The sequence below is a fragment of the Saccoglossus kowalevskii genome, chromosome 2, assembly GCF_978046115.1.
Source record: "Saccoglossus kowalevskii chromosome 2, keSacKowa6.1, whole genome shotgun sequence".
NCBI lineage: Eukaryota > Metazoa > Hemichordata > Enteropneusta > Harrimaniidae > Saccoglossus > Saccoglossus kowalevskii.
Genome location: NC_140642.1, coordinates 42,561,588 through 42,577,893, shown reverse-complemented (window position 1 = coordinate 42,577,893; position 16,306 = coordinate 42,561,588). Strand labels below are relative to the sequence as shown.

At 35.4% G+C, this 16,306-nt stretch overlaps 1 protein-coding gene across 1 annotated transcript in view; it reads left to right on the top strand.

Annotated features, from left to right (window-relative positions):
* Positions 1-16,306, top strand: part of LOC100369079 (nidogen-1-like) — a 104,311-nt gene that overhangs the window by 50,576 nt on the left and 37,429 nt on the right. Inside the window, exons 6-11 of the mRNA XM_085495757.1 lie at positions 2,375-2,533; positions 4,775-5,008; positions 5,551-5,748; positions 7,919-8,143; positions 15,721-15,843; positions 16,033-16,155. Of these exons, the coding sequence (XP_085351883.1) occupies positions 2,375-2,533; positions 4,775-5,008; positions 5,551-5,748; positions 7,919-8,143; positions 15,721-15,843; positions 16,033-16,155 (1,062 nt within the window). The remainder of the gene's footprint in view (positions 1-2,374; positions 2,534-4,774; positions 5,009-5,550; positions 5,749-7,918; positions 8,144-15,720; positions 15,844-16,032; positions 16,156-16,306) is intronic.

Here is a 16,306-nt window from a genome sequence, read left to right as displayed (position 1 = left end):
GGAACACATCTGAATATTACAGGGAAACACAAGTCAGGAACACATCTGTATATTACAGGGAAACACAAGTCAGGAACACATCTGAATATTACAGGGAAACACAAGTCAGGAACACGTCTGTATATTACAGAGAAACACAAGTCACGAACACATCTGTATATTACTGGGAAACACAATTCAGGAACACATCTGTATATTACAGGGAAACACAAGTCAGGAATACATCTGTATATTACAGGGAAACACAAGTCAGGAACACATCTGTATATTACTGGGAAACACAAGTCAGGAACACATCTGAATATTACAGCAAAACAGTCAAGTCAGGAACACGTCTGTATATTGTTGGGAAACACAAGTCAGGAATACATCTGTATATTACAGGGAAACACAAGTCAGGAACACATCTGTATATTACTGGGAAACACAAGTCAGGAACACATCTGAATATTACAGCAAAACAGTCAAGTCAGGAACACGTCTGTATATTATTGGGAAACACAAGTCAGGAACACATCTGTATATTACAGGGAAACACAAGTCAGGAAAACATCTGTATATTACTGGGAAACACAAGTCAGGAACACATCTGAATATTACAGGGAAACACAAGTCAGGAACACGTCTGTATATTACTGGGAAACACAAGTCAGGAACACGTCTGTATATTACTGGGAAACACAAGTCAGGAACACGTCTGTATATTACAGGGAAACACAAGTCAGGAACACATCTGTATATTACAGAGAAACACAAGTCAGGAACACATCTGAATATTACAGGGAAACACAAGTCAGGAACACATCTGAATATTACAGGGAAACACAAGTCAGGAACACATCTGTATATTACAGAGAAACACAAGCTAGGAACACTTCTGTATATTACAGGGAAACACAAGTCAGGAACACATCTGAATATTACAGGGAAACACAAGTCAGGAACACATCTGTATATTACAGGGAAACACAAGTCAGGAACACATCTGAATATTACAGGGAAACACAAGTCAGGAACACGTCTGTATATTACAGGGAAACACAAGTCAGGAACACATCTGTATATTACAGGGAAACACAAGTCACAAACACATCTGAATATTACAGGGAAACACAAGTCAGGAACACATCTGTATATTACAGGGAAACACAAGTCAGGAACACATCTGTATATTACAGAGAAACACAAGCTAGGAACACATCTGTATATTACAGAGAAACACAAGCTAGGAACACATCTGTATATTACTGGGAAACACAAGTCAGGAACACATCTGAATATTACAGGGAAACACAAGTCAGGAACACATCTGTATATTACAGGGAAACACAAGTCAGGAACACATCTGAATATTACAGGGAAACACAAGTCAGGAACACGTCTGTATATTACAGAGAAACACAAGTCACGAACACATCTGTATATTACTGGGAAACACAAGTCAGGAACACATCTGAATATTACAGGGAAACACAAGTCAGGAACACGTCTGTATATTACTGGGAAACACAAGTCAGGAACACATCTGTATATTACAGGGAAACACAAGTCAGGAATACATCTGTATATTACAGGGAAACACAAGTCAGGAACACATCTGTATATTACTGGGAAACACAAGTCAGGAACACATCTGAATATTACAGCAAAACAGTCAAGTCAGGAACACATCTGAATATTACAGGGAAACACAAGTCAGGAACACGTCTGTATATTACAGAGAAACACAAGTCACGAACACATCTGTATATTACTGGGAAACACAATTCAGGAACACATCTGTATATTACAGGGAAACACAAGTCAGGAATACATCTGTATATTACAGGGAAACACAAGTCAGGAACACATCTGTATATTACTGGGAAACACAAGTCAGGAACACATCTGAATATTACAGCAAAACAGTCAAGTCAGGAACACGTCTGTATATTGTTGGGAAACACAAGTCAGGAATACATCTGTATATTACAGGGAAACACAAGTCAGGAACACATCTGAATATTACAGGGAAACACAAGTCAGGAACACGTCTGTATATTACAGGGAAACACAAGTCAGGAACACATCTGTATATTACAGGGAAACACAAGTCACAAACACATCTGAATATTACAGGGAAACACAAGTCAGGAACACATCTGTATATTACAGGGAAACACAAGTCAGGAACACATCTGAATATTACAGGGAAACACAAGTCAGGAACACATCTGTATATTTCAGGTCAAGTCAGGAACATAATACTGTTTAATTTAAGTCAGTGTATAAGATCAATTGTGTTCATGCAGCAATATGATATTTAATTCAACCAAAATGACTGTCATTGCCATAGTAACATTTTAACCCTTAATTGATATATGTCTTGTTGTAGTGGTGGATCCATTTGATGTTGATGTATTTGATGTGGAAGCTAATGGCAATGACTGTAGTGAATGCCATCCTAATGCTAGATGTATCCAATATGGTCAGAGGGTTTGTTGTGAGTGTATTGACAATACTTATGGTAATGGCCTTCAGTGTTTACCAATAGGTAAGTACTGTTATTAGCATTGCATTAATAAATCTATTAGATTCCAATGTGGTTAGAAGGTCTGCTATAAACACTTCTGATACATACAATATACAATAAATTGTTAGCTCCCGTGAAATGGAGCTTATGTGGTACCGATGTCTGTGACTCTGTGACTAAAATTTGTTCCACTGATAACTCAAGATCTACAATTTCAATTCAAATGAAATTTGGAACACAGCTAATATATGATGAGTAGATGTGCTTATTAGATTTTGGTGCAATTCCATGCATATTAATTAGTCAATTATTGCATTAATTAATTCATAACTTAGAGTCTTTAAAATTTCTTAACAAATATTTGACTTGGGTGAGTAGCCTAATTTGCATATTGCAATAATGTATTCTGTGACAAAAAAAAAATGGTAATATTTCATTGGAAGGTCTGCAAATTTGCAAATTCTAGTATATAATGATTTATTATGTTATGATGGATGTTATTTGAGCAGATACAGCGACTAAAAACATCAAATGTATGCGAGTATGGGGAGTACGTATGCGTCGCTTAGACAATAGCTGCGTAAGTTTCGTTTCACCCACAATTCTGCAGTGTTCTCATCAGGTCTTTTAAGGGTATCGGGTCCGATACTGTTCTTTCTTTCCACAATACTGTTTCCTTCAAGCTGGGCCGCTTCCAGGCCATTGTTTTGCAATAATGAATCAGAACAGAACAATTCATGTGAACTGATCGATCCTAACTTATTATCTGGATACTCGTATTCACCTGCAGGTCTGCGGATACTTCGGCCTACTTTCAAGCATGAATATAGAAGGAAATCAATGATTTTTTTTCAGTATCGTTCCAGACTTTGCAAGAAATTTATATAATAATCACAGTGATCACTACTATTGGGTTCAAAAATTATTTATGATCATTCAAAATGTAGTGGCCATGGCTGTCGGTTCAACCCAGTACTGACCTTCAACGCTATTGCAACGCCACGAGCAGAGAAAAGGAAAGCTGAATCCCTACGTCTACACTTAATCCATGTATAAGGCAGACACCCGACAGCAAAAGCATGGAAGTTTGTCAGTTGTATTCAAGATATAAATTTTCTATTTTACGCATTGAAGCTACACAATGTGATGTACAGACTTTTTAGTTGTACTATTTTGATGATTTAATTTCAAGAATCTGTCATGAAAACAATCGGTTGTTACTTTACATGTTCACGTAGGTTTAATTTAGCAGATTTTACTTGTCAGCGAAAATAGCAAAATTTGCCCATTGCGTCAGGAAGATTTATTCCGGTTTTTACTACTCCATCGCTAATGACACTAAATACCAAAAATTAAAAAAAACAAGTGAAATTAAGTCACATTGGGAAAAAAACCCGTAAGAATATCAAAGCAAAAATTATTCAACTGCAACCGAGACAAACCCCGACCTCTAGAAATACCTCATTCATAGAGTGCCTCATTAGTGCCCTTTTGTTTACAAGTATAGTGTCCTTGCATGTTTTTCAAAATTCCCATATCAAAATCATGTGTTTCCATATACAGTATGTCATAGATTCTCAGACATCTTGATCAATTTTATTGATGGATTGACCTACATGCAATTACATTCACTTATTAGGCAAAGCCTATACCTTTATAATACATGCTCTGATCACACGGGAGCTATTTACAGTTTAACTTTGATCTAACCTGTCCACATATGAGTTGGTATATTGGTTGAATTGTGAACACTTCTGATACATTCAATATACAATGAATTTTCTAACCTGTCTACATAGTAGTTGGTATATTGGTTGAATTGTGAACACTTCTGATACATTCAATATACAATGAATTTCCTAACCTGTCTACATAGTAGTTGGTATATTGGTTGAATTGTGAACACTTCTGATACATTCAATATACAATGAATTTTCTAACCTGTCTACATAGTAGTTGGTATATTGGTTGAATTGTGAACACTTCTGATACATTCAATATACAATGAATTTTCTAACCTGTCTACATAGTAGTTGGTATATTGGTTGAATTGTGAATACTTCCGATGCATTCAATATACAATGAATTTTCTAACCTGTCTACATAGTAGTTGGTATATTGGTTGAATTGTGAACACTTCTGATACATTCAATATACAATGAATTTTCTAACCTGTCTACATAGTAGTTGGTATATTGGTTGAATTGTGAACACTTCCGATGCATTTATGAGGTGGTATAACCATATACTTGTGCATTACAGAAGTACCACAGCGTTTAAATGGAAAAGTGTCTGGCAGAATCAACAGTGTTGAAATGGAGCGTATTGATTTACACTCTTACGCTGTCACTAATGATGGACGTTCCTTTACCGCTGTTAGCCGTGTACCAATCAGTATTGGATATTCTATGCAAGCATTGCAACCTCTTGGTGCTGTCATTGGTTGGGTATTCGCTATGACAGCAAGTAAAGGAAAGAATGGATTTGGACTAACTGGTAAGTATATTATGTGGTGAAAGTATGTATGAAAGCAGTATGGAAATCAAATCGACTAACATGTAGCTTAGTTTTATGTGTTCCTGATGAGTTCCTGTACTGCCTGATTGCATACTTTGCTGTATTCACATGATAACCTTATTTTTCTTGCTTGTAGTAATGATTCTATGATATATAACTGCTAGTAATGGCAACAAAACCCAGTTTGTGCTGTTTGAATATTTGCATTCAACAATGGGATTCTATTTCCATCGCTTGCTAGAGCACATCTACTCCATTGTATACAAAGGAAAGTGTTTGAATGAGAAGTCACTAATGTTAAATGTGTCAATGTTGGTGACGTAATATATTCCATATAAGGTGAATGTTGTGCTGATGTACTCTCAGTTAATACAGTGTTATTTAGTCATTGTATCACACGAGTCCTGTGTAACAGATAAAATCTGCAGGGCCTGCATTTGTTTGAGCTGTACATCAAACAGATAAAATCAGCCAGTCACTCTGTTGTGAGTTCTGTGTAACAGGGTTGTATCCATTTGCAGGTGGTATTTTTACTCGTACCGCTGATATTTCATTTGGTAGTGGTGAAAGAGTTACTGTAAAAGAGAGATTCACTGGTATTGATGAACTTGGGTATATGCGAATGACAGCAGAATTAGATGGTACCCTTCCTGCTATACCACCATCAACTGATATTACAATAGAAGATTACAAGGAAACATATACTAGACTCTCACCAGGTAGATATTTTTATACACAACTGTATGATTATGTATGTACTACATCACAAATAGCAATGACCAATGCAGTGATGTATGTACTACTCCACAAATAGCAATGGCCAATGCAGTGATGTATGTACTACTCCACAAATAGCAATGGCCAATGCAGTGATGTATGTACTACTTCACAAATATCAATGACCAATGCAGTGATGTATGTACTACTTCACAAATAGCAATGACCAATGCAGTGATGTATGTACTACTTCACAAATAGCAATGACCAATGCAGTGATGTATGTACTACTGCACAAATATCAATGACCAATGCAGTGATGTATGTACTACTTCACAAATAGCAATGACCAATGCAGTGATGTATGTACTACTGCACAAATAGCAATGACCAATGCAGTGATGTATGTACTACTTCACAAATAGCAATGACCAATGCAGTGATGTATGTACTACTTCACAAATAGCAATGACCAATGCAGTGATGTATGTACTACTTCACAAATAGCAATGACCAATGCAGTGATGTATGTACTACTTCACAAATAGCAATGACCAATGCAGTAATGTATGTACTACTTCACAAATAGCAATGACCAATGCAGTGATGTATGTACTACTGCAAAAATATCAATGACCAATGCAGTGATGTATGTACTACTTCACAAATAGCAATGACCAATGCAGTGATGTATGTACTACTTCACAAATAGCAATGACCAATGCAGTGATGTATGTACTACTTCACAAATAGCAATGACCAATGCAGTGATGTATGTACTACTTCACAAATAGCAATGACCAATGCAGTGATGTATGTACTACTTCACAAATAGCAATGACCAATGCAGTGATGTATGTACTACTTCACAAATAGCAATGACCAATGCAGTGATGTATGTACTACTTCACAAATAGCAATGACCAATGCAGTGATGTATGTACTACTGCACAAATAGCAATGACCAATGCAGTAATGTATGTACTACTTCACAAATAGCAATGACCAATGCAGTAATGTATGTACTACTGCACAAATAGCAATGACCAATGCAGTGATGTGTGTACTACTTCACAAATAGCAATGACCAATGCAGTGATGTATGTACTACTTCACAAATAGCAATGACCAATGCAGTGATGTATGTACTACTTCACAAATAGCAATGACCAATGCAGTGATGTATGTACTACTTCACAAATAGCAATGACCAATGCAGTAATGTATGTTCTACTTCACAAATAGCAATGACCAATGCAGTGATGTATGTACTACTTCACAAATAGCAATGACCAATGCAGTAATGTATGTACTACTTCACAAATAGCAATGACCAATGCAGTGATGTATGTACTACTTCACAAATAGCAATGACCAATGCAGTGATGTATGTACTACTTCACAAATAGCAGTGACCAATGCAGTGATGTATGTACTACTGCACAAATAGCAATGACCAATGCAGTGATGTATGTACTACTTCACAAATAGCAGTGACCAATGCAGTGATGTATGTACTACTGCACAAATAGCAATGACCAAATTCAGTGATGTATGTACTACTTCACAAATAGCAGTGACCAATGCAGTGATGTATGTACTACTGCACAAATAGCAATGACCAATGCAGTAATGTATGTACTACTGCACAAATAGCAATGACCAATGCAGTGATGTATGTACTACTTCACAAATAGCAATGACCAATGCAGTGATGTATGTACTACTTCACAAATAGCAATGACCAATGCAGTGATGTATGTACTACTTCACAAATAGCAATGACCAATGCAGTGATGTATGTACTACTGCACAAATAGCAATGACCAATGTAGTAATGTATGTGCTACTGCACAAATAGCAATGACCAATGCAGTGATGTATGTACTACTGCACAAATAGCAATGACCAATGTAGTAATGTATGTACTACTGCACAAATAGCAATGACCAATGCAGTGATGCATGTACTACTTCACAAATAGCAATGACCAATGCAGTGATATATGTACTACTGCACAAATAGCAATGACCAATGTAGTAATGTATGTGCTACTGCACAAATAGCAATGACCAATGCAGTGATGTATGTACTACTGCACAAATCGCAATGACCAATGCAGTAATGTATGTACTGTGAGATACATTACTAATAAGTGTGTTCAATTAACAGGTAGAATAAGATCATCTGCGGAAAGAACTTTACTTATCGGTGAGGATCCTTTAGAAGTTAACATTGATCAGACAATTGAATATGAAGAATGTATTGGTGATGCAAGACAACAAGCAAACCTAATTAAAGCCATGAGAGTTAGTGTTACAAGAAATTATGTAATTTATGACAGAAATGAACAAATATTAAGATATGCAATGACCAGCAAAGTGGCTCCAAGTACAGGTAAGCAGTAATAACTGAAACATTTTATGCAAATTCCTCAAGTTGGCCCCATTTGACATTGAATTGAAATATGAGGTAATATCACCCACTGTTTAAATTAGTTAACAAATAGTTAGTAAAGCCTAATGACTTTTTCTAAAACCTGTGCTCACAACCATTTCCTTTTTTTCAGAAACTAGACATTGAGTATATTAATAAACTGACTCTGGACAAAACATTGACGTAGTCCGAAAACGGGGACTTATGGTTTGCCCTGTGTGCGTCCGTGTGTCCGTGATCACCTGTATCTCGAACATGCATGGACCGATTAAGTTCAAACTTCACTCATACATCACACATTATATGGGACATAAGCACATGCATTTTTTTCATGATCTGATTAACGATAGCCGAATAGAGCATCAAAATCGCACATTTTCACCATTCCGGACCCGGATCTCAGTTATGCATGGACGGATTTTGTTCAAATTTGGTACATACATTAAGCATAATAGGACCTTGATGCATGTAATTTTTTTTTTTTGGGATCGGGTTTGAAATGGCTGACCGGCGGCCATTTTGTTTTAAAGAATTCAGTTCAGGGTCCGTATCTGAGACATGCCTGGATTGATCGAGTTCAAACTTCACACACACATGGTAAATCATGTCACAAATATGTATGTGCATTTGTTTCATGATCTCATTAACGATAGCCAAATGGCGGCCGCTTTAAGGCCGAAAATGCATTGAAATCACACATTTTCACCATTCCGTCCCCGGATCTCAATTATGCATGGACGGATTTTGTTCAAATTTGATACATACATTAAACATAATAGGACCTTCATGCATGTCATTTTTTTTCCGGATCAAGTTCGAAATGGCCGACTGGCGGCCATTTTGTTTTAAAGAATTCAGTTCTGGATCCGTATCCGAGACATGTCTGGTTTGATCAAGTTCAAACTTCACACACACATAGTACATCATGTCACAAATAGATATGTGCATTTGTTTCATGATCCGCTTAACAATAGCTGAATGATGGCCATTTTAAGGCCGAAAATGCATCAAAATCACGTATTTTCACAATTCCGGAACCGGATCTTAGTCATGCATGGATGGATTTTGTTCAGATTTAGTACAATGTGTTGTACATATGCAGGTGCATTTCGGATCAGACCACTGAAAGTGGTCTGAGATTTCGGTCATGATCTGCTTTGAATGTATATGTCACTCAAATATGAACGGAACGGGGACGTGTCATTGACAATGACTTGTTTAATATTTTGTTCTCAATCAACTATTTGAGCAAAGAAAGTTTTAAGGTAGCGAGAAGGGAAATTTTCATTTTTTCATCGTAAATCGTAAATAAGTTTTGGAACGACGCTGCTCAAATTAGTGTTTTAAACGTTAACACAACTGTTGTTTCATGAATATTTGCATATTCTTTGGGACAGTTTAAATAATATCATCTTATCTGTATACTCAGTTGTTGATGATTCTGATGTAACGGATGATAAGCGTTCTGTTGTATTTATCTAACGTTCATTGTCATCATTACTGTCAGTCAAGACTTCTTTGGACTAACTTTGCGCAACCTTCTTTTAATGCAATGACGAGGACAAGAAAGAAAGCAAAGACTACAATAAGAGATAAGATAACGAAAAATCTGTAACTCCGTGATGCAAGGTCATATTATGACCAACCTTCAAAAATGACATTGAGGTTGAAATCTGTTGCTCATCGATATCAGCCAAATAACCAAAGCTATCGTTTTCGTTTACACAGAGAGCGTGTCCTCATCTAATTTCACATTGCTGTTTGTTATTTCTATCCTCAACAGTGGTTTCAATCCATTCACACAGCTTTACTTTTGTTAGCTCCGCTGTCGACTATGTCGAGCGGAGCTTATCATATGAGTGATTGTCTGTTGTCGTCGTCCGTGTCAATGTTTTACTTTTTTGACTTTTTCTTGAAAACTACAAGCCTGAATGCTTTGATACTTGGTGTATATGTACCTTGGGTAGACCTCTCTCAGATTTGTTCATTTCATGATGATATCTTCAATTCTCTAATTTTGGTGAATATTTTTGTTAAAAAGTGATATTTTCGACTTCTTGTTAAAAACCGTAAGTCCAATTGCTTTGATATTACATATATAGGTACTACATGTGGACCTCTCTCAGATTTGTTCATTTTGTAATGATATCTTTAATTCTCTAATTTTGGTGAATATTTTTGGTAAAAAGTGATATTTTCGACTTCTTGTTGACTTCTCTACTACTGGATCTGAAACCCGTAAGGCAAAAATTAACTGGCCCAAAGCAAGCACTTATAATCTTAACCAGTATCGGCAACGGACGGAAATATGCCTTAAAAACATTGATTTTTTGTATGGATGCAATTATGTGCGTATCTGATGACTGCTGTCGCAGTGACCACCATGACATGATTACTCGATATTATGGACAAATTATTGATTCCTTAGGAAGTGCTGGTGATGAAACATTTATTAGAAAATAAACCAGACGTTTTGTGGCTGTACCTGGTTGGAATGAAGTAGTTAAAGAGGCACATGACACAGCTCGCAATTATTTTCATTCTTGGTGTGATTCCGGTAAAGCTAGATATAGTTTTGTGTACCAGATGATGCGCAAATCGAGGTCACAATTCAAACTTGCGTTACCCTACTGCAGGAATAATAAGATCCAATTCGAGTCTGATAATCTGGCCAAGTCGTTGATGAACAAAGATCGGCGGATATTTTGGAAAAAGGCGACAATGGCATATAATGCGCCACTTCCATGTACTATTGACGGTTGCTCCGGTGAATCTAATATTGCGAACATGTGGGCAAACCATTTTAATACGATTTTAAATTCTGTTAATAATGATATTCATAAAGTTGAAGTGCAGCAATATATTTCAGTTAATACGTTAGATGTTCCAATTGTGTCTGTAAAAGAAGTCGCTACGGTTGTGCAGAGTCTCAAGCTAGAGAAATCATGTGGAGCAGACGGTCTATGTGCTGAGCATCTTAAATTCGCTAGCCCAGTAATCTCATTGCATCTGTCAATGTGTCTGTCTGCAATGCTTGTACACGGAACTGTTCCAAGACGGTTGATTGAAGTTGAACTGCTTCCAATAGCTAAGAACAAATGTGGAAATATGACCAGCCAAGATAATTATCGACCCATTGCCATAACTACAGTTTTATCCAAAGTTTTTGAACACATTCTTCTAAACAGATGTCAAAATTATCTTGATGTTTCAGACAATCAATTCGGTTTTAAAAAGAAACACTCGACTGACTTATGTATTTTTACTCTGAAAGAAATTATTAAGCACTACAATTCTCGTGGAAGTCATGTATTTGTTTGCTTTCTCGATGCATCTAAGGCCTTTGACAGGGTCAATCATTGGACCTTGTTTAATAAGCTCACAGAACGCATGGTGCCGGGTTACATTATTCGGTTTCTTATCAACTGGTATGAAAATCAAATGTACTGCGTAAGATGGGGAAGTTCTATTTCCCGCTCATTCAGTGTATCCAATGGAGTTAGACAAGGTGGTGTTTTGTCACCTTCCCTGTTCAATGTGTATATAGATGACCTAAATGTGAAGTTAAATAAACTTTCATGTGGCTGTCTTTTTGGCAACAAATTAATTAATAATATCAGTTATGAGGATGACATGTGTCTAATAGCGTCCTCTATAAAAGGGCTACGAAAACTGCTGAAAACTTGTGAATTATTTGCTACTGATCATGATATGCTCTATAACGTGTTGAAAACGAAGTGTATGTACTTTCCATCCAAGCTTAAACTGAACATTCTGCCACAGATTAGACTGATGGGCCAGAACATAGAATTTGTCTCGCAAATTACGTATCTGGGTCATAGGGTCACGTGTGACATGAAGGATAATGCAGACATTGACCACCAACGTCGCTTGTTTTGTGTGAGAGCAAACCTACTTCTTAGGAAATTCGTTAAATGCAGCTATGATGTTAAATGTATCTTGTTCAAAACGTATTGTTATAATATTTATTGTTCACAGTTGTGGTGCTTTTTTAACAAAGCAACCCTTAATTCTTTGAAGGTTTCTTATAACAACCTATTCCATAGACTTTTTGACTATCCATATGACCACAGTGCCAGATCCATGTTTGTTTCTAACCGTCTCAAATCATTTTATGAAACTTACAGGAATATAGTATATAAATTTAGAGAGCGTGCATGCTCGTCCAACAACAGTATATTAACTAGTTTATGGAACAGTGATTTGAGATGGAAGTCAGCCTTGTTGCAGCGTTGGAATGAAATGCTGAACTGAGATGTTATGTGCAATTATGTAATAGCAAGCGAACTATTATTTCCTGTTTATGTTTCTTGTTCTTTCTAGTATTTATTTACTATTATTATTATTATTTTTTTTTGTGTGTGTATGTGTGGATATGGACTTATTTGTCTGAAATAAATAGTATATATATAAAAACGGCAAGTCCAATTGCTTTGATATTACATATATAGGTACTACATGTGGACCTCTCTCAGATTTGTTCATTTTGTAATGATATCTTTAATTCTCTAATTTTGGTGAATATTTTTGTCATTTTTGGTAAAAAGTGATATTTTCGACTTCTTGTTGAAAACCGCAAGTCCAATTGCTTTGATATTTACATATATAGGTACTACATGTGAACCTATCTCATATTTGTTCATTTCATGATGATATCTTCAATTCTCTAATTTTGATGAATATTTTTGTAATTTTTTGGTAAAAAGTGATATTTTCGACTTCTCATTAAAAAACGCAAGTCCGATTGTTTTGATATTACATATATAGGTACTACATGTGAACCTATCTCATATTTGTTCATTTCATGATGATATCTTCAATTCTCTAATTTTGATGAATATTTTTGTAATTTTTTGGTAAAAAGTGATATTTTCGACTTCTCGTTAAAAAACACAAGTCCGATTGCTTTGATATTACATATATAGGTACTACATGTGGACCTCTCTCAGATTTATTCATTTTGTAATGATATCTTTAATTCTCTAATTTTGGTGAATATTTCTGTCATTTTTCTTAAAAAGTGATATTTACGACTTCTTGTTTAAAACCACAAGTCTGATTGTTTTTATATTACATATATAGGTACTACATGTGGACCTCTTTCAGATTTGTTAATTTCGTGGTTATATCTTCAATTATCTAATTTTGATGATTATTTTTGACATTTTTGGTGAAAAGTGATATTTTTGAATTCTTGTTGAAAACAGCAAGTCCCATTGCTTTGATACTATACATATTGTTCATTTTCTAATGATATCTTCTGTTTTTTTATTGAAATGTGCACTGCTAACAGTGGAGCTATCTCAGACGATAGGCTGCTTGTTTTATTGAAATGTGCATTGCTAACAGCGGAGCTATCTCAGCTGCTGGCTGGCTGCTTGTTCTCTTAATAATAATCTTAAAATGGAGTTAATTGCCTAGATACAATTTGAACCGTTACATACTTTGTTTGGATTTTAAAGTAATGAATGTAGTCATAACAAATTATACTAGTACTTGCTAATGACGAAAAAGAATGTAACATCAATATACATGTAGCATAATCAAAAATTAAAAAAGGAACTATTTTCCTGTCATTTCTACAGTGTCTAGCTATGATCTTCTTGTCACACTTTGGCACAGCAAATTGTTTCTTCAAACATGTCTTGTCTCCTAAACGCTCCTTCAGTAAGGGACTCAAAATGCCAGCTTTTTAGTTCTCGTCCGAACGCAGTCCGAAAATGGGGACTTGTGCGTTGACCTTTGTTCGTCTGTGTGTCTGTGAGTTTGTGTGTCTGTGCGTATGTGTGTACCTGTATCTTAGACATGCCTGGACCAATCACATTCAAACTTCACACATACATCATACATAAGCACATCAATTAGTTTCACAATCTGATTTAGGATGGCCGAATGGTGGCCATTTTTCTGCTAAAAAATCATCAAAATCATGCATTTATGGATGGATTTTGTTTCAACTTGGTACTTACATTGGACATTATAGGACCTTGTCTTTTTATTTTTCAGATCAGATTTAAAATGGCCATTTTGTTTTAATAAATTCTAGTGCCATATCTCTGCCATGCTTTGACTGATTATGTTCAAATTTTATATATTCATTATATATCATGACATAAATATATTGGTTTGACTATCTGATTCAAAGTGGACAAATGGCAGCCATTTTTGTGCAAAAGAATCAAAAATCAAGCATTTCTGGCATTCTAGAACTGGATCTTGGCGTTTATGGATGGATTTTGTTCAAACTTGGTACATACATTAGAGATTATGGGTTCCTGATGCACGTCATTTTATTTCTCAGATCGGATTCATTATAACTGATTGGTGGCCATTTTGTTTAAATGAATGCGCTTCTAGAGACATATCTCTGATATGTTTTGAGTGATTATGTTCAAATTTTATACTCGTTGTGGTATTCAAAATGGCCGACTGGTGGCCATTTTGTTTTAATTAATGCTGTTCCAGAGCAATATTTCTCAATTTGGCAAGTACTCGCTTGATGATCAGAAGCAAGATGTCAATCATTTTAAGGTTAAAAAATCATCATAATCAAGCATCATTTTCTGGATCCATACTTCTGACATGTTTATGTTCCAACTATATTACTATAAACAAAACTATATATTTTAAATTTGATGCATGGCTTATTTATTCAATTTTCACACTCGCGATTGAAAATATTTTTTATTTGACATGCTTAATGTGTTTTATGATAATTAGTTTGGACATGCTTAGTGTTCGTTTATAGTAATGCACAAATCTGCAGTGTTTTATTATCTTAAACTGTTTTTCGCATTTTTCTTCAGTTTAAGTTTTGATTCACTACGGGCCCGCCGTCAAATCAAGTGCGGTCGAACTAGGACATTCAAACTTGCACTTATCATTCACAAGATAATTTAAGAAAATTCTTTGTCACAGAATAATAGTCTGTTAAAGGTGCCAAGTATGAAATAATTAAGGGTCAAAAAAACAAACCTGCATAGAAATATTTTGATTAGCAGGACACATTTAAACAATCTAGATTATGGACAATGCATGGCCGGGAATTTTGCAGTGTGCTCTCACAAGTGTGGATTTAGTCATTTTTACAAGGTTCATCATTTTTGTTGTCACTAGGTAATTATGTAAACATTGACTCTCCAGTTTGTGCAAACTTGTCCCTCTATACTTAGGCTTTTGAATCATATACGCTAAGTTATGGTTCTGTATGTGAAACAGACACAAAATTATTCAAAAACATCAAACTCTTCTCACTACCTTATAGTGTAACTGAATTGAGACATGTTTACCCAATTTATATACCTTTTCACTTGATTTTTTTATGTAATGTTGTTTATAAATAAATTTTGCACACAAAAAACGTCAATTGGCCCAATTCAGTTACACTTTAAAGTTGTTACCTAGATTGTTGTTCTAGACTACTCTTTTGTGCTTAGAGGCAAGGTTTTGCTTTCTATGTTCTTGTTTGTCTATATCACAATCATGGTGACATTAACATAGCAATATTTATGTTTCAGAACCAGTATATGATCCATGCTTGAATAATGAGTGTCATGATAAGGCTGATTGTATTGTACGAGGTGAAAGTTATTTATGTCAGTGTCAAACTGGATTTGCTGGCAATGGAAGATTTTGTGATGGTAATTATCATACATTAGTTATTGCAGCATACAATAGTTATATTGGTATTTTACATGCATTCCACTGGTTATATAGAATAACAAACACTCCATGCTGGAAACCCCAACATGTTGTTACACAACACATATTAAATAAAGTACACTTCCTTCAGTAATCAAACTATTTTAATTTGATTCTGTTTTCTGCAGATATTGATGAATGTATATCTGGTGTCAGTGACTGTGACAGTAAAGCCAATTGTGTAAACCAAGTTGGTTCATTCTATTGTACTTGTCTACCTGGTTATACTGGTGATGGTAAAACATGTAAACGTGAGTAAACTTCTGCTGACATCACAGCTCATATTATCATCAAAAAATATGGCACTCAAATGTTGTATAACATCTAGGGAACACCTCAGAAATATGAAATAACAAAAATTATTTAATATTGTGTGGTAGCTAATCAATACCACCTTGAATG